This window comes from Camellia sinensis, chromosome 2, assembly GCF_055761805.1.
Source record: "Camellia sinensis isolate YWXY chromosome 2, ASM5576180v1, whole genome shotgun sequence".
NCBI classification, from domain to species: Eukaryota; Viridiplantae; Streptophyta; class Magnoliopsida; order Ericales; family Theaceae; genus Camellia; species Camellia sinensis.
In genome coordinates, this window is record NC_138962.1 from 31,603,100 (window position 1) to 31,623,979 (window position 20,880).

A 20,880-nucleotide genomic window follows, 5' to 3' on the forward strand; every position below is an offset into this window, starting at 1 on the left:
TTTTAATTCATACAGTTCATTTGAAGATAATCCGTCAATCTATCTAAATCAGTAACAGTGAAAATCAAATTTAATGAGAAAAAAGATAATTTAACAATTTCAACAATTTTTTACTTACATTATATTAAACAATTTACGCGCTACCTCAAATACCATCCTTTTCTTCACTGTTCATTTCAAAATAGTAAGTAAAAAAATGAATGTTTGATTATATGATTTAATTTGTTCAAATTTTAAAACGGAAATTACCAAAAAAATATATAAAGTTTAACTTTTTTAACAAAATAAATTATGAATTTTTAATTTTGTTTATAAAGATCAATCCTTGACTTCTTTTTTTTTTTTTTTTTTTTGTAATTTTCCCAATTTTAAAATGAATTTTTTACCTATCAAATTATATTAATTGTTAGTGATTTAGACAACCATATGCAATTGAACCATATGGACTAAAATTAAAAATTTTAAAGTCTAAATAGATGAAATTAATTGTTCACCAATGAAATAGCAAAAAATAAGATAGCTACGAAATAAAAAGTGAAATTAACTTTCAAAAAAAACAAAACTTTTTCCTTTCATAACACGTTTTTGAGTGCTAAGAATGAATGAAAATTGACAGAGTACAATGCATTAGTGCCATCGTGTCATCATCCCCTGCCTAGTCACTCAGAAAAAGTGGAACAACAAAATAACAGTGAAGCTCTCTTGTTCCATTTTCACTTGCTAAGAACAAGACTTTTCAAATTCAAAGTAACTTTTGCTATCACTCAAATCCATGATCCAAATACAGTCTTAAATGTTCCTAATGGCCAAAGGGAAGAAATAAGGATATGCATACAGATCCAAAAATAGAACTGTTTATACAAATATAAACGAGGTACTTCAAAACATCAAAACCTGTTTACAGGAGGACATCGCGCACACAACTTTGGATTGCTCTCTGACAAAAAGCTTAATGACACGGAAATAACAGTCATGACTGACGTCATTTTCTTTGCATGCCGGGCAAAAAAGCACCAATCCTCAATGGTATTGGTCCAGAGTAAGGTCTGCAGAAAGCAACACTGATCTAATAGTTAGCATGCCACATCTTGTTATGTCTGCAGAAATCCAAGATACCTGATTGCGGCTTATCAATATAAATGAGGATTTCAAGCCGTTGTTCTCAATCATTGTGAATTCTTTCTGCAAGTAATTTTTCCCGTGAACAAAGAAAAAACTTCGTTCTTATATATAACCAACCCACCAGAGAAGATTATTTTCTTCTTCTAATGGCTGATCGAGTTGGGAAAAAATCGCTCCATCTTTCTTGGCTATGGGCATTTGGTGTCTCAAACACTTCACGGGTTACAAATCATCTTTTTAGGTCCTGAGGTACTCGATAACAAGACCTTCTGCTACACTCCTTGCCCTTGCATGACCAAAAAGCTTACTCACAATAGCCAAGGCAAAATCGGCTGCAGAGGCAAGTCCCCTGCTTGTGATCAGTTTGCCATCGATAACCACTCCGGCACCATCCACTGCTTTGTTGGTGAGCTCGCTTATGATAGATGGATGAGCTGTGGCTCTCTTATCCTGTTTTTGTCAGAGAAGGCATGGGTTTAAAACATCTATGGCTAAAAAAGTTGGGATATATTGAGTTGTTTCAGTGAACCTTGAGTAATCCTTGTCTATGCAGGACTGCAGGTGAAGAGCAGATTGCTCCGTATATCCGTCCAGTTGATTCTTGTTCTTTTAGCAGCTTCTTTAGAACCCTTGATTTGTGCAGCCGCTCCGCCCCCGCAATTCCTCCCTAAAGATATAGGATCAGCCACGTGTTAAGAGATGTACTGTAGAACCAAATGCATTTGGGCTATGGCACGTACATAAAGTTGATAACATATCAATTTAGCATAAAATTGTTGGTAAATTGAATATTTATAAAGGTTAATTACACTAAGACCCCCTCAACTATTAGCTAATATCACTTCCCCTCATCTATCAACGCGAACATGTTGACCCCCTCAATTATAAAAACCATACAAATGCCCCCCTACTGAAGGTGGTCTAGAGGGTGTGAAATTGATACATTTTTAAAAGATAATGCAATTTGAGATTTAAAATTAGAACATTTTCATTGCCTCACCGGTAGGATGATCAAGTCATATATTGATTCGGCAGCGCTACCAATTAACTTGTCTGCAACAATTTTTGTGCCATGTGATGCCAAAATCTGCACAGATTTTTCAACTGAAGCAATCACAACATCCACCTTTGCTCGACGTAGAATGTCAACAATTGTTACTACTTCAATTTCTTCAGATCCATTTGCAACTGGGATTAGCACCTGTACCATTTCAATGACTAGAGATGATTTCATGCTTACTATATTAAAAAAGAAATTAGAGCCAAAATTACTAGTGTCAAATAAATATAATCGTAAATAGTAGTCACAATATTTGGGCAATTTCAGCAAAAATAGATGCTGAGAACATATTGTACAAATGAAAAATTTGAGAGCATGATACAAGTACAGGGCACAACCAACCACATGAAATTAAAATATTAGCGAGCAAAATACATTGCTCACACATCTCAAACTAAGAATAAATTTTATTATCGAGAAAAATCATCTAAATTAGAAGAAAATAAATATAAAGCTTCATGTATGATTAACAGACAACATGTAATCTGTCAAGCAGATAAAGGAACTACTTACATGAGGGTTGTGGTCAACAGTCCAGTCAACTCCATTGAATTCTTCCTTTCTAGGGTTCTCATTAGCAGAATTCATTAGCTAATGGAAAAGAAGAAAAAAAGTGTAAGCTCAAAGCCTACAACTGATTACACAAAATAAATGAAGGCAAAATTTTTTAAAAATAAAATAAAAATGAGACAACAACAAAACTAGTGTTTGAAGCATTAAACAGAAACAATATTCTTACTTTATGAGTTTCAACCAAGTGTCTCTTAGTTTAGTTATATGGTTACTATAATAGCATCATTTTGCCTACTTCCTTTTCTTTATTAAGACATTTCCTATTGAGCAGTACTTGAAATACTTTTGAAGTAATCCATTATCTCTAAAATATTGATGTTGGGACCTATATGTAGTACGACAAGAAAGGATAAATTATGGAATAACACATTCATGGAACTGTTGAAGTAGCACCAAGTGCAGATGAAGAAAAAAGAAAAAAAATGCTAAAGATGGTTCAAGCATATGCAATGAAGACTAAGAAAAAAACATGGTAACATGTGGTCTAATTAAATTCATGGTCCTCCACAAAGTAGAATGGCAAACCAAAATCCATGTAATTGACCTCAAATAGTTGGAAGATGGCTTTTTGAGTTGAGTTGTAAGAAAACTTAAAACAGATTTTATTTATTTATTTTTTTGGTATGTGTATATGCAAGCAACTAATCAACTAACCTAACTTGAGGGATTCAGGAGACTCAAAATTTCAACCTTTTTGGTTTCTCATCAAACCTTGTAATGACGAGGCAACAGAGTTGTGGTATTTTGTCTAGGAAATGACTTCCTCCAAAACCTTCAGTGTCTTATTGGGACACTGAATTTTTTTCTCTCTATAAGCAAAATACAGCTACAACATGAAATCTGAATAAAGAGAAATAAATGGAATTCTGGCATATCTTACCAACAATTCTCCAACCTCCTTGGCAACAGACTCCCCCAAAAGCTGCTCCACTAATGTTATAGCAAACACAAAAGAAGTACCCGGGCCACGGCTTGTTGTTAGCTCCCCTGAAACTTGGATATTTGATTTAACTGCCCGGAAGGTTGGAAGCTTGTGCATAAATGCAGGGTGACAAGTCATCTTGAAGGAAAAACTAGATCTCAATTAGCCAACAGTACATAAATAAGTTGAAAGCATTAAAATTTCAAAGGTCCCAGACTAACACCAGATACCTGTTTTCTTTTGAGGAGACCCCATGGCAGAAGTGTGACTGCTGGAGCAGCACAAATAGCACTGTATAACCTTTTCTCCTCAGCTTGTTTGCTTGTAATTTTACGGAGAATCTCACAATCTCTCAAGCGTACTGAGCCAGGCATTCCACCCTATAACCAAATGCATTAGAAGAGAGAACAACTATTACCACAAAAGAACCTCAATAATTTGGTGAATTATAGGATGGAAACCTGAAGAGTAATCCCATACATTATAGATATGCAAATCAGAGAGAACTGGAGCGGTGGCACTGGAACCTCAACCGAGTGCCCCGGAGTTTACTCCGCTGAACTTTCCGATGCGGTCTGTGGAGCAAAGAATGGCAGTGCAGTCGGATGTGGAAGCCAATCAGTATACATTAAAGTCATGTGTGGAAACCATGACTGCGGTTACAAACTTGTCGAACCGGCTGCAGAGTATTACAGAGTTTCTCTCTCAGCAAAGGAAGCGTTTTTTCAGAGGATTTTCAGAAGTTTTTTGTCTGCCTCAGCCTCTGCCTCAACCTTGGTTTAAATAGCCAGGGCCGATCCGCGCATCGCGCGCCACTTGCCGACAGACGACAAACGGGCGCGCCAACCAAGGCACTCACGTGCCTCGCCATCTCTTGTCGGACCCCTAAAAAAGTCGTACCCTCAAAAGGTGTTAAAATTTTTCAAAAGGCGTGCCATCAAAAGGCGTGCCCAATCCATAAAAAAAAGTGCCATCAAAATGCGTGCCCAATCCATAAAAAGGCGTGCCATCAAAAGTTGCGCCCTCAAAAGGCGCGCCCACTTCATCAAAAGTCGTGCCCTACTTCACCCACTTAAACCTACTCCACTAAACCTAACCCACTACACCCACTTAAACCTACTCCACTAAACCTAACCCACTACACCACTACCACCTCACTTACTCCACTAAACCTAACCCACTACACCACTACCACCTCCACTTCACCTACTTCTTACCTACTACACACTCACCCTCTTCTATATATAGGAATCATGAATCATTGTAATAAAAACAATTACAAACATCAATCAATAATACAATTCTCTTTTTCTCTTTATACATTAAATTTCTACATGGTATCAGAGCAAGGTTAAGCACTTAGTATTTTTCGCTTCACCGGCGGGCGGCAACCTCGCCTTGGCCGTCCGCCGGACCTCAACCTAATCTGCTAAAATTTTTCTACACATACCTTGAAATTTCCTTTCTGAGTGCACTACTGTTCAGTCGCCGGAGACCACCACCGCTTGCACGTCGATGTCCCTTTGCCAAAGCTCCGTCGCGACACCGGCCTTCCTTGCGTCTGGTTTCAATCCCCTGCTATTCCAAGCCACAAAATAGGGCACGACTTTTGAGGGCTCGATATCTATATCCATGTATATCTTTTGGGCAGTCTATATACACACTCATACAGTGTCTTCTACATCGGTCCGACATGACCCTATAAACTGTCCCGACATTAATTCCGGTTAGCTCCTTTATGGGTCCGACAAGACTCTGTAAACTGTCCCGACATAGATTCCGGTTAGTTTCTACAAGGGTCCGACAAGACTCTGTAAACTGTCCCGACATTGATTCCGGTTAGTTTCTACAAGGGTCCGACAAGACTCTGTAAACTGTCCCGACATTGATTCCGGTTAGTTTCTACAAGGGTCCAGCAAGACTCCGTAAACTGTCACAACAACTGTCACCACATTGTCTGCTACAACGGTCCGACATGACCTCATAAACTGTCTTCTACAACGGTCCGACATGACCCCATAAACTGTCTTCTACAGCGGTCTGACACCGCCATCCAGTGTCTTCTACACCATTATGACACCACCATACAGTGTCCTCTACAACGTTATGACACCACCATCCAGTGTCTTCACCAATGGTCTGACACGACCATACAGTGTCACCTATCCTCGTTTATTTTTATGTATTTTCTTGTTTTGTAACTCTCTCCAAACTCAAGTTGGCTAGTTCTTATCCCCCTTGAGTTTGCGGGGGCTGTTAAAATTTATCACCTACTTCACCCACTTAAACCTACTCCACTAAACCTAACCCACTACACCCACTTAAACCTACTCCACTAAACCTAACCCACTACACCACTACCACCTCACCTACTCCACTAAACCTAACCCACTACACCACTACCACCTCCACTTCACCTACTTCTTACCTACTACACACTCACCCTCTTCTATATATAGGAATCATGAATCATTGTAATAAAAACAATTACAAACATCAATCAATAATACAATTCTCTTTTTCTCTTTATACATTAAATTTCTACAAAATCATTCCATTAGAACATCCATTGTCACATTTGTTACTAAAATTATGATGAAAAATGCATCCCAAATGAAATCATCATTAACCATTGTAAGGGAATGGTCATTTCACAAAGAAGCTAAAGAATGACAATTCCAACTAGGGCCTTTGGACTAGTGGCTATATAGCACCACTTTATGGTGTGAGGTTGCAAGTTCAAATCCTCTAGAGAGGAGTTTGATACCATTTGTGTTGCCCCCCTACTAACAACGAATGTATACCGTGTAACCAAAAATAAATAAATAAAAATAAAGAATAAAGAATGACAATTCCATTCCGTATACCTTCATTCCAGTGAAACAAACAGTAATTAGGAATTCCATGACAATGTGATTTCTGGAAAAATGATGATGTGCTACTTCCATGACCAATAGGGTTCATGATTGACCTTACTTCAGCTAAATTCTGCTATAACCACACAATAGTATAGGAATATTGATAATGGGTCAGGTATCAATTTTAATCCTTGGAATATCAAGAGATGATTATAAATTAGTGAAACAACTACAATATGTAAGTATGTCTCCATAAAGTGGCCCACATGCCACATTAGTTTTATTTATTATTATTATAGAAATATTAGTTATATTTTTATATACATATTTAATAAGTATTATTTGGGTAACTAACATGTGTGATACCCACTACCCAATATAGTGGAGTCATGGGAGTTACAACTTCCTTGATGGTGGGAAGTTATTAGGAGTTATAATAGATTATGGGTCCAAGCCTATCTATATATATGCCTGTGATTTCCATCAAATACAGATGTTATTTTGGTAAATAGAATAGGCTTGAAACTCTTTTTTCTTATGGTTCTATGAAAGTGTTCTGCGAGTGTGTTTTGTTTATACATTCAAGATTTGACCATTCAAGAACAAGATTCAAAGGCTTGAACATCATGACAGGAGGTATTCTTCTTTCTGAATTAATATTATTTTAATTCTCACAATTGGTATCAGAGCCAACCGTTTGTTATGTTGTTTAGTATTTGTTTCATCTACATGAAATCGAACTTCCGCATCTTATAGTGTAGAACATTTTATTCAACAATTTAATGAATGTTTTGATGTGTACGGTTGTATATTGAAACTTTGACAATGCTGTCAGAAGTGGGATAAAACATAACAATTGGTGTCTCCAATAAAGTCTTGAATGTCAAATATCTTCACAGATTTCTTGAAGCTTGTTTTACTCCTGTAAAGAAATCAATCAAAAGTTGTGGTCCATATTTGACAACAAATTAACTATTCTTCATATTTTATGTGAATTAATAATTTATACTTGTGATATTTGTATATTAATTCACCCCGTAAAATTTAACAATTCAGGAGGATCTTTGTAGAATCAGAATGAGTAATTTATATTACATAACTTTTGAATATCATTATTAAAGAAAAGGAAGGACTATTGCAACAGTAGAATCCATCTTGATTTGTGCTAGTGGTATTTACATTCATTTAGAATTTTCTCCTACTTTGAATCTATTTTATTTAAGAGACCTGTTGAATGTCATTAAATATTATTTTTATTTATTGACACACACATTAAAGAGCAAAATATTTAATCTGATTCTGCATAAAATCTAGAAATTCTTATGCTTTTATTTGAGTTTATTCAGTTAAATTTAAAAGGCATAAAAGACTTGAATTTATTCCTAAAATTTTCATGAAGAAATTTTAACATGCTGTTACGAATATTTTGTTTATTGAAGTTGCATATTTAAATAGTAAGTAAATTTATTTGAATTTTATACACTGAACTATTTTAACATATCCTTTAAAGTCTTATAAATTTTCATATTCATTGGCATGCTCTCTAGAATAATGTAATATTATATTACATGCATTAAGGTAATTATTTATGCATTGAAAATTCATGTGAAATACGAGCATGTATACACTATGTGCTGGGCTTATGGAATTTATTTTGGTCTAATTTACGCAAAATCTAGTATAAGATTGAATTACATGTGTTTAGTCTTGGGATTTTTCATGTGATATTACTCTGATTGTATGTATTATACATTATGTGCATTAAAAGATTATGTATTTGTTGTGACTATAAGGATTTCCTCACATTAATAAATTATGCCATATTTAAAAATTTTATTCTGTTTTAAGAGTAGCCACAGCATCTTAAGACATAAAGATGTGATCCTCAATTTTTTGATCACATAAAGTTAAAAATTAATTTGGCATTTTTACATTGCAACTATGTTTTATAAATGATTTCTTGGTCCCACAGGAAAGTAATTATTTATGAGATTTAATTGGAATAAGATAATGGATTGGGTATTAAAGGGATTGAATACTCTAAACCCATAGGTATGAGTTTTTTTTTCTTAAATATTTCGAAACTCATTAGTCTTATTATAAAGTAATAGCAGATCTAATACAGTTTAGTAGCCTCTACCCACAGGAAGGTTTAGATTTGTTACTGAATTTGACATTGGTTGATTCAGACTATAGTTATTGTTTCAAAGTATTAATGATGTTCGTGGTAATTGCAGTGATTTCTACCTCTGTACTGTCTAATGAGTCCTCTCATATTCCATTCTTGAACGGTGATAATTTTTCGGATTGGCAGGACAAAATCCTTCTAACAGTAGGGTGCATGGACCTCAATCTGGCACTCCGTGTGGATGAACCTCCTAAACCCACGGTCAAGAGTTCCGTTGTAGAAAAGAGTTCTTATGATAAGTGGGAGCGATCTAATTGCTTAAACCTAATGCTCATAAAGTCACATATCAGCCAGAGCATTAGGGGCTCAATCCCACCATCTGAGAACTACATGAGGGCTATTGAAAAGCAATTTGTTAGTTCTGACAAAGCATTGGCAAGCACTCTAATGAACAAACTATCAGGAATGAAGCATAACAATTCTAGGAGTGTGTGTGAGCACATTATGAAAATGAGGGACATTGCAGCTCGTCTTAAGTCCTTAGAGATTGAGATTTCTGAGTCATTTCTTGTCAATTTCATACTCAATTCTCTTCCTGTGGAATATGGAGCATTCAAATTTCTTACAACACACAGAAGGAAAAATAGTCTATCAATGAACTTTTGATCATGTGTGTTCAAGAGGAGGAGAGATTGAAGCATGGAAAAGTGGAAAGTGCTCATTTAGCAACACATAAAGGAGGGCAAAGGAAAAAAGGGCAAAAGTGATCAGAAATGGAAGAAGCTTGGTAAAATGCCATTTAAAAATCATGGCAATAAGGATGCATGCTTCTTCTGCAAGAAAAAGGGTCACATGAAGAAAGACTGCCCCAAGTATAAGAAATGGCTTGAGAAGAAAGGTAATCTCATATCTCTTGTGTGTTATAAATCTAATTTTGTTAATACTGATCAATATGATTGATGGATTGATTCGGGTTCTACAATTCACATTGCTAATACCATGCAGGGCTTCCTCAGCCTAAGGAAACCGACGGGAAGTGAACAAGGCATCTATTCGGGCAATGGGATGCGTTCGCACGTCAAAACTGTTGGAACTTTCAGACTTGTTTTAAAGAATGCCTTTGTTCTGGATCTTAAAAACACCTTTTACATTCCATCTTTTTCTAAAAATTTAATTTCTGTTTCTAGACTAGTATCGTTTGGATTTGAATTTCAATTTGTTGGTGCAAATTTTAGTTTGTTTAAAAACTCTATTTTTGTAGGATTTGGTACTTTAATTAATGGTTTGTACAAATTAAATTTGGATCTTGTTTTTGAACAAATCCTTTTAACCTTGCATGGTGATATTGGCATTAAGCGTAATATTGTTGATGAGTCATCCTCTATTCTTTGGCATAGAAGATTGGGACATATCTCCATTGAGAGAATAAAGAGATTGGTTAATGATGAAGTCCTTCCGACTCTTGATTGTACCAACTTTGGTATTTGTGTGAACTGCATAAAGGGAAAGCAGACCAACAAGGCCAGCAAAGGTGCCAAAAGGAGTGAGGAAATTCTTGAAATCATACACTGATATTTGTGGACCATTTACTCCACCTTGTCTGAATGGTCAGAGATATTTTATCTCATTTATTGATGACTTTACACGATACATGTATCTCGACCTCTTGTTTGATAAAGCCGAGGCACTTGATGCCTTTAAAGTATATAAAACAGAGGTAGAGAAACAAACAGAAAATAAAATTAAAATTGTGAGGTCAGACAGGGGTGAAAAATATTATGGGAAGTACACAGAATTAGGACAATTATCAGGTCCATTTGCTAAGTTCCTTAAGAAAGAAGGCATTATTGCACAATACTCAATGCCTTGAACACCCCAACAAAATGGTGTTGCTAAAAGAAGGAACCGAGCACTTATGGATATGGTAAGGAGCATGCTTAGTCATTCTAATGTGCCTATAAATTTGTTGAGTGAAGCTTTGAAAACCGCTGTGTATATCTTAAACAGGGTTCCATCCAAGGTTGTTCCCAAAACACCATTTGAGTTATGGAAAGGATGGAAGCTAAGTTTAAGCCACTTACATGTTTGGGGTTGTCCAGTTAAAGTGAGGGTGTATAACCCACATTTAAAGAAATTAGATCACAGAACAGTTAGTGGTTTTTTCATAAGCTATGTGGAAAACTCCAAGGGCTACATATTTTATTGTCCTTCAAATTCACTGAGAATTGTTGAAGCCAGAAATGCTAAGTTTATTGAGGAAGTTGACCATAGTGGGAGTTACCCTCGGAAGATAGAGTGGAAGGAGTCACAGGATCCAGATACAACACCCGTGAATATAGGTGAATTGGTTGTCTTTCAGGATAATCAACCTGATATCCTTGAAAATCAACAAATTCAAGAACTTCCACCATAAGAGGAACAAGTCAACATAGAGCCTGTAACTCAAGTCCCAATTGAGACTACAGAATTAAAAAGATCCTCACGAGCTAGAAAGTCAGTAAATTCTGGTGATTATTTTCTATACTTAATGGATTCTGATTTTGACATCGGACCTAAAGATGATCCTATTTCGTTTTCCAATGCCATGAATAGGGATGATTCTAAATTATGGTATGATGCCATGAAGGAAGAGTTGGAATCTATGGCTAAAAATCAAGTTTGGGAAATTGTCGAGTTGCCTAAAGGAGTTAAAGTTGATGGCTGTAAATGGGTATATAAGACCAAAAAAGACTCAAATGGTAATGTCGAACGATATAAGGCCAGACTTGTAGCCAAGGGTTTTACTCAAAGAGAAGGCATCGATTATCATAATACATTCTCTCCGGTTTCTAAGAAGGATTCATTTCGAATTGTCATGGCATTAGTAGCTCATTTTGATTTAGAGCTACATCAAATGGATGTGAAAACGGCATTTCTGAATGGGGATTTTAAGGAAGAAGTATACATGAAGCAACCTGAAGGTTTTTTGTTCTAATAAAGATAGTCATTTAGTTTGCAAGCTCAAAAAAACCATATATGGACTAAAACAAGTTTTTCGACAGTGGTATTTAAAGTTCCACAATGTTATTACTTCATATGGTTTTATGGAGAATGTTATGGACAATTGTATATACCTTAAGGTTAGTGGGAGCAAATACATTTTTTTAGTTCTATATGTGGATGACATTTTACTTGCATCTAATGATTTAGAATTGTTGCATGATACTAAATAATTTCTTTCCTAAAATTTTGAAATGAAGGATATGGGTGAAGCTTCTTATGTCATTGGCATAGAGATTCACAGAGATAGGTCCAAAAGGACATTAGGATTGTCTCATAAACCCTACATTGAAAGAGTTTTGGAGAAATTCAAGATGAGGGATTGCACTCCTAAGGCAGCGCCCATTTTAAAGAGTGACAAATTCAGTTTAAGTCAATGTCCGAAGAATGATTTGGAAAAGGAACAAATGGTTAGTATTCCCTGTGCATCTGCCGTAGGCAGTTTAATGCATGCTCTGGTTTGTACACGACCTAACATTGCATTTGTAGTTGGGATGCTTGGAAGATACCAAAGCAATCCAGGAATGGAACATTGGAAGGCTACAAAGAAAATCATGAGGTAATTAAAGGAAACCAAGGAGTACATGCTAACTTACAAGCATGTTGACTGTCTTGAGGTGGTTGGATATTCAGACTCGGATTTTGCAGGTTGTTAAGATTCTAGAAAATCCATTTTAGGATATGTCTATCTGCTAGCAGGCGGTGCTATTTCATGGAATAGCGCCAAAGAGACAATAATTGTGTCGTCAACAATGGAAGTAGAGTTTATAGCATGCTTTGAAGCAACATTACAGGCTATTTGGTTAAGGAATTTTATCACAGGGCTTCGAATTGTGGATTCAATTTCTAAGCCATTAAAGGTTTACTATGATAATTCGGCTGCAATTTTCTTCTCTAACAACAACAAAAGTGCCAGCCAAAGCAAGCATATTGACATAAAGTATCTTGTTGTTCAGAAGCAAGAAGTCAGCATAGAGCATATTAGTATCAATATGATGGTTGCAGATCCCGTGACCAAAGATCTTTCTGTAAAGGTGTTTTCAAAACACGTTGAAGGCATGGGATTGATTAGTTAGCTCAATAATTTTTGTAGTTGTTTTGTTTTGTTTTATTTTGTCATGACATTTTGATTATTGTTAGTGAAAAACATCATTTTGTGCATCTAAAGTATTTGTGATGTTATGCAGTCCATTGGGACTATTGATCCATAGGGATCATTGGACCCAGAATAACTTATTAGAAGTTATTCATAAAGAATGACACTACATAAAATTGAAAGTATCATACAATGTCTGGGGACATATTTTTGGGTAGTCCACGTGGCTGAGGTTGTTAGTCGAGGTGCTATGTGGGCGGACCATGATGCTGAGATATGGTGCGATAATACCGGAATCTGAGATATTTGGATAGAGGACTAGAGTCCTAGCTGACATCAAACTATCTATTTGGATAGAGGACTAGAGTCCTAGATTGGGAGAGGACTTCAGTTTGAATAAAGATAACTCTCTTAGAGAGTTTATCCCAATCCTACTGGGAGTCCAAAATTAGCAGTAATCTAGATTCTATTGAAACTAGGCTTCTATTGGGATTAGGTTTGTGTTGGCTATAAAAGGGAGGCACCCTCATGGGTCTAAGGTATGCTTTTTATGCTCTATCTAGTGAGTTAAGCACTATTGGTTATCTTTGAGAGATATTTTACTGACTTGATCGTCGGAGTGCCCCCAGGTGAACGAACCACCGCGGGATTCTTATATTTCTGTGACAGGTTGTTTGGGCTTAATCTATTCTGCCGGTACTCTCCAGCTGAGTTTCCCCTTTTGGTTGTGTGGTTGGAAATCAACACCCACAATTTGGCGCCGTCTGTGGGAACCTAAGGAGAATAGATGACCAACAACGAGCAGGGAGAAAAGATTGGGGACGACATCCCTAGTGGGGGTGGTAAACTTGCCAATCTAAACGTAGAAGAAGAAAACCGTAATGAAGGAGCACGGGATCAGAATCCTGGGAAGAATAACATCGGCCAAAAGAGAAATACATCGAAGAAAGTAGGCCGAGATAAGTACTACCGTAAAAGCAACCTTCAGGTGTGGAGGGACAGATGTCGGAGAAAAGACGAGAAAACTGAAAGACATGGCCAATAAGTTGACAGATCTACAAACAGTGGTCAACCTCATAATGCAGAACAACGTGATGCAGCCGACATCCCTATTACAAGACATGCCGGCACCAGTAACCAAAACTAGTGCCTAGAAAACAAGATCTCGGCCTAGATGAGTAGGTTTGAGAAGACAAGAACTCAACCTAAGTGAGCAGATCCCGAATTCCAGATTCCGGATCCCAGATCCTAGAAGACAAGATCTCGGCCTAGATGAGTAGGTCCGAGGAGACAAGAGCTCAGCCTAAGTGAGCAGATCTCGGATTCTAGAACCTGGATCCCAGATCCTAGAAGACAAGATCTCAGCCTAGAAGATTAAGTCCGAGAAGACAAGAGCTCAGCCTAAGTGAGCAGAACCCGGATTCCAGATCTTGAATCCCGGATTCCAGTACTTGACGATGTTTTTAAGCGAAACATGACGAATAACTTAGACTTATTATATGGCAGAGTTGAATTATACTTGCATATAATAGAGTTGAACTAAATTGGCGATATTTCTAAGCGAAACATGACGAATAACTTAGACTTATTATATGGCAGAGTTGAATTATACTTGCATATAATAGAGTTGAACTAAGTTGGCGATGTTTCTAAGCGAAACATGACGAATAACTTAGACTTATTATATGGCAGAGTTGAATTATACTTGCATATAATAGAGTTGAACTAAGTTGGTGATGTTTCTAAGCGAAACATGACGAATAACGTAGACTTATTATATGGCAGAGTTGAATTACACTTACATATAATAGAGTTGAACTTGGCGATGTTTCTAAGCGAAACATGACGAATAACTTAGACTTATTATATGGCAGAGTTGAATTATACTTGCATATAATAGAGTTGAACTAAGTTGGATTAACATGGACCTGTCATATCGGCAGAATCAAACACAGATTGGAACTAAGTGTATATCAGTCAGATTAACAAAGAGACCAAGGTTGGTAACCTCGGCCAGTCTTTGTTTAAATCTGACCTCGGCGACAAGGTCAAAGTCACATGCTTAATGAGAACCGAAGTGGAACTTAAGTTCACATTAGGGGGCAGAGGGCTGGAGAATGATGCTTGGGAGTTAGAATTTACAAGCTAAGATTGGTTTAACAATCGTTGAAATTTTAAGAAAAATTTACAAGTTGAAGTTAAGCTGAGGTTATGTCAAAGGAAGATTGGTTTAACACTTGTTGAAATTTTAAGAAAAATTTACAAGTTGAAGTTAAGCCGAGGTTATGTTAAATGAAGTTGGTTTAACACTTGTTAAAATTTTAAGAAAAGTTTACAAGTTGAAGTTGACCCAAGGTTATGTTGAAATAATAGAAGACAGAGGTCCTGATAAGTAAAGAGTGAAGTGGCAAGTTGTAAATAACACTTGCAAAAATATTATGATAAATATTTTCAAGTGTTAGGACAAAGCCGAGATAAAACTGCTAGTGGGTATAGCGGAAGTATTCCGTATCGAGAAGATTACACTGTTAAGGTGTACGTTGAAGACATGCAAACTATTTTAAGTATGAAAACATGCAAAGCATATAAGAAAAGCGGTAAGCATACATGATGAAAGCAATATTCAATACTTAGAAGAAAATAGAAGGCTTGCATTGAAAAGGGACAGCTTGTTCAAGTACATAAACAGGCACATCGGTCTGACAAAATAGATATTGTTCAAAACAGAGAAGAAAATTACAAAGAAAAAGGTACAATGGAAAGAAAAATTCCCAAGTACTAAGATATTGTGCATTGATCTTAGACTATTCAACCTCGGCTGTTGGCATTGTTTCGGTCTCGGCAGACAGCTGGGCAGACTTCTCGGCCGTGATTTTGGCATCGATTTCTAGAAGAGTTTGGTCCAGGCTTTTTGTAGCGGCAGTGATCTCGGTTTTAGAAGTGTCGGCCTTCTTTGGTGAGGTGCTCTTGGAAACCTCATCTTCGTCCTCCTCAATCAAGTCTAGGACTTGATCATTTAAAATAGAGGACTTGGCCCCAGCAACAGAGTAGGGGACTTGGCTCCAGCAGCAGCTTCAGATTCTTTCTCGACAACCTCAGCCCCAGCTTCTTCCTTGTCTCCGGCCTCCTTCTCGTCGGCCTCATCTACTTCCTTGGCCTCATCCTCAGATTGATTGGGAGAGGAAGGGAAACGGACATTGAGATGACCTATATCACGGAGGGGAGAGTCCTTGGGGACAAACATCTTTTTGAGGGCTGTCATCCAGTCAAGATAGTAGCCTTTGTTACATGCCATGTTGACTTGTTTTTTCAGCCTTAGCAATGGCCTCGGCTTTGGCAGCAGTAACTTGGTCCACTTGCTTCATGTGCTTCTCTTTCGAGATATTGAGTTACTGGAGGAGGCATGAGCATGTCGGATTGACTATAAGGAGATGGAGTGGATTGCACAATTATGACATCAGGGATGTCAACAAGAAGGTCTTCTACGACAAGAGTTCGGCGAGACATGTCGTTGTTGGTTACGATGATGGTTACTCACAGATAAGGCGATTGAAAAATTATCAAGGTCTAAGGCTGGAAGCTTAGGACCTTGGTGTTTCCTGTTCCTAGTTCTACCTGCAAGATTGTCGCTATGTCGGTGTTTGGACTGCCATTGAAATGGTGGGTTGATACGTGAAGCAGTTGATGAAGTGCTTGGCTGCTAGTCTGGTTCAGCTAATAGAGTTTGAACCTGGGGCACGAATGGATTATTCATGGCAATGAATGCTTCAAGAACAACGATAATGGTTTGCAGAGGCAAAAAGAGAGAGTCTAGGGACAAAGATAGAGGCAAAATAAAAAGGATGGCAAAAAGTTATGATTTCGAGTCCTTAGGCGACGTGCTCGTGCTGATGTTAGACGGCTGGGGGCAAAACTGATGCGACACGATGGAGACGTGATTAGTACGCTCCAATCTGATGATGATCTTGATTGAGAAGTGCAATCTCAGCTGAGATGATCTCGGTAGAGGTGATGATCTCGGTTGAGATGACGATCTCGGTTGACATGATGATTTCAGTTGAGATGTTGATCTCGGTTGAGATGTTGAATTTGGATGGGAGCAGAACTTGTCTATTCTTGGTTTCTTATGAGATGATACTAGGATCTTGATGTTCTTGAACTAACAAGTCATGATCTCTGCTAGTAGTGTGATCTCTGTTGAGATGTTGGATCTGGATGAGATAGAACATGATGGTTCTTGGTTCTTGGTTCTTAGTTCTTGATTATTGACGAGTGGACATATGAGTCCTTATTTCTTAGAGTCGACAAGTCACGATCTCGGTCGAAGGAGTACATGTATAGGTTCCATCACCTCAGTTTGCCGAGGTAATAGAACCTAAGGGGCAATTGTGGGGACATATTTTTGGATAGTCCACGTGACCGAAGTTGTTAGCCGAGGTGCCACGTGGGCGGACCATGATGCCGAGATATGGTGCGATAATACCGGAATCTGAGATATTTGGATAGAGGATTAGAGTCCGAAATGACATCAAACTATCCATTTGGATAGAGGACTAGAGTCCTAGATTGGGAGAAGACTTTAGTTTGGATAAAGATAAGACTCTTAGAGAGTTTATCCCAATCCTACTGGGAGTCCAAGATTAGCAGTAATTCAAATTCCATTGAAGCTAGGCTTCTATTGGGATTAGGTTTGTGTTGGCTATAAAAGGGAGGCACCCTCATGGGTCTAAGGTATGCTTTTTATGCTCTATCTAGTGAGTTAAGCACTATTGGTTATCTTTGAAAGATATTTTACTGACTTGATCGTCGGAGTGCCCCCGAGTGGACGAACCACCGCGGGATTCTTATATTTCTGTGACAGGTTGTTTGGGCTTAATCTATTTTGCCAGTACTCTCCACCTGAATTCTCCCTTTTGGTTGTGTGGTCGTAAATCAACACCCACACAATGTAATACATGGAAGGAAATACTCAATTGATAGAGTATACCCGCCATGATTCGTGTATATGACTCTTATAAGGTTTGGGTATTTTTGTTTAATGGGCATAATTAGTTTGTTGGTTACCCAAAAGTTACATGTGCCAAGTGGGAGAATGTAAGTATGTCTCCATAAAGTGGCCCACATGCCACATTAGTTTTATTTATTATTATCATAGAAATATTATTTATATTTTTATATATATATATATTTAATCAGTATTATTTGGGTAACTAACATGTGTGATACCTACTACCCAATATGGTGGAGTCATGGGAGTTACAACTTCCCTGGTGGTGGGAAGTTATTAGGAGTTACAATGGATTATGGGTCCAAGCCTATCTATATATATGCTTGTGATTGCCATCAAATACAGACGTTATTTTGGTAAATAGAATTGGCTTGAAACTCTTTTCCCATATGGTTCTGTTAAAGTGTTCTGCGAGTGTGTTTTGTTTATACATTCAAGATTCGACCATTCAAGAACAAGATTTAAAGGCTTGAATATCATGACAGGAGGTATTCTTCTTTTTTGAATTAATATTATTTTAATTCTCACACAATATGTATAGATTTCCATACAGACCAAAGAATAATTGTAGGGGTCTATCTTGTTGATTCTTAAATAAGAGTAACTTATGCGTAAGAATTTAACAATTTGTCAGACATAAACCAAACAAAATCAAACTAAGCCATGCCCCAATCATGCATAATTTGTCATAATATCAGTTATATGTAGCCCTTATCAAGCAATACAGAATCATATCAAACTCAAATGTATTGCTAGGAATCTGAATTATCTTACTGGCAAAGCAACAAGATCGAAAATTTCATCGGAACAAGCCGAGATGGATGTATCAGCAACCAGCCTAGTACCACAATAAGCTTTGATTTCAAGCTCCGGCTCGACCGAGGCCATGGTCACATCGGCACCAGCTCGGCGCAGAACACCAACCAATATCACAGCTTCCATTTCTTCAGAACCAAGCCCAATTGGCACAAGAACCTGTACCCATACAAAAAAACAACACAATCAAAACCCACAAAACCCTAATCAAATCCTTAATTTCTCATTTTTTCCTTAGAAAACACAATCAATAGAGAGAAAAAGACCTTCTTGGGAGGGTGAGAGTTGGTAGTGGTTGTGGGTGTGGTTGTTGGAGAGAGAGTTTTGGTGGGTTTTGAAGAGCGTTTTGAAGTGGGTTTTTTGGGCTGTTGGGTGGGCATGGAAGCGAATGGAGAGGAGTGGAGAGTGGTGAGAGAGACAGCCATTGGAGGTTGATGTGGAGAAGAAGGGTTCAGAGGAGGAATTGAAAGAAAAGATGATAGAGAAGTCATTGTTCTATATGTATGAGAGTATATGTACGTGTTTGTTGTGTATATGAACTCTCTCTCTCTCCCTCTCTCTCAGTTTCGCATTTTGCAGAGTTGCAAACTTGCAGTGTTCTTCGGACCGCCGGCGATGAGATCATTTAAAAGGATTTGTTTTTAAAATTATACATTATCCCCAAATTACGGTTCAATATTTATTTTAGGTAAATTGCAGATACATGTATGATATCTTTTTAAAATATGATCCAGTGTTTTAGTTTTAATTTTTTAAATTTAATTTTTAAAAATTAATTTTTTTTTGTTTTTTGTGTTTTTTATTTTTATTGAATATTTTTAAAATTTTATGTATTTTTATTTTTTATTTTTTTAGATGTACATTACTTAGATGAGGGGCTTTTCCCAAACTAAGTTTCTTTTGCATCCTATTTTCCAAACTAGGCCTAGTTTGGACGGATTTCCCAAACTAGGCTAAAGCGCTATTACAAATCGCGCTTTCACTGTTTGGAGCCTAAAATTTGATTAATAATGAAAGCGCTATTCGAAATCGCAATTTTAATTAAGAAAACACTATTTAAAATCGCACTTTTAACATAAATTTTTTTTTCTAAAAAAAACGTGGTTACAAAATTTTTTTTTCCAAAAAACGCGATTACAAATCGCGCTTCTATTATTCAAATGCAAAATCGCGTTTTCAAATGGCGTTTTCAAATCACACCAAACCAACCCACACACTCTGACACACACCCTCCCCCAGCACTCACACACACTCTGACACACACATCCCCATCACACAATATAATTGAAAAATATAATTTTTATATATAATAATAATTAAATATATATAATAATAATTTATAATAGTAAATAATAATCAACTATATAATTTTTGTAAATATAAATTATTTTTATATAATTTTTATCTTTTGAGTGGTTAGAAATAATTTTTTACAAATTAAATTGAAATAACCCTACGTATGTATATAACCTGCCCAAAAATTAAAATGATAATTAATTTTTACCCTTAAATGATAATTATTTTTTATTTTTTATTTCTTAACCAAATTAATTTTTAATTTTTTTTAAAAAAATTTAAAAATCAAACCATACATAACCTAAAAATCTTTTGATAAATGACTTACATACGTATGATTTAAGGGTAAAAATTTTGATAATGACTTAAATGATAAATCAAACTATCCATAACCTAAATATTTTTACCCTTAAACCATACGTATGTAAAGGTAAAAATTTGCTATTATAAATTACAAATTATTTTTTATTATAAAAATTACATACATATGGTTCATATGACTTGATTATAGATGGTTTGATTTATCATTTAAGTCATTTAACAAAATCTTTACCCTAAAAATTTTTACCATTACACACACATGGTTTAAATAATTTATAAAAATTATTACCATACGTATGTAAAAATTGATTATAAAAATTACAAAAATTATTTATAAATAATTTATAAAAATTGATTATAATCTTTACAAATAATTTATAAAGATTTAAATAATTTATAAAAAAACTTTTGATAAATAATTTTTATAATCAAGTCATATGAACCATACGTATGTAATTTTTATAATAAAAAATAGTTTGTAATTTATAATAGCAAATTTTTACCCTTACATATGTATGGTTTAAGGGTAAAATTTTTTAGGTTATGGATGATTTGATTTATCATTTAAGTCATTTATCAAAATTTTTATCCTTAAATCATACGTATGTAAGTCATTTATCAAAAGATTTTTAGGTTATGTA

The 20,880-nt window shown here is 36.2% G+C and overlaps 1 protein-coding gene and 1 long non-coding RNA gene across 2 annotated transcripts; one reads left to right on the forward strand and one right to left on the reverse strand.

Annotated features, from left to right (window-relative positions):
- Positions 1–686: 686 nt before the first annotated feature.
- Positions 687–19,285, reverse strand: DJ1C (Class I glutamine amidotransferase-like superfamily protein). The gene is made up of 8 exons (XM_028243931.2): positions 18,889–19,285; positions 18,581–18,781; positions 3,908–4,057; positions 3,636–3,815; positions 2,696–2,773; positions 2,123–2,323; positions 1,652–1,789; positions 687–1,572 (listed from the first exon to the last, which is right to left on the reverse strand). The coding sequence occupies exons 1-8, from the start codon at positions 19,111–19,113 to the stop codon at positions 1,360–1,362; spliced, it is 1,386 nt and encodes a 461-aa protein (XP_028099732.1). The 5' UTR covers positions 19,114–19,285; the 3' UTR covers positions 687–1,359.
- Positions 8,167–9,957, forward strand: LOC145819955 (uncharacterized). The gene is made up of 2 exons (XR_014360762.1): positions 8,167–9,561; positions 9,669–9,957. It is a non-coding gene; the product is annotated as an uncharacterized LOC145819955 (long non-coding RNA).
- Positions 19,286–20,880: the final 1,595 nt, after the last annotated feature.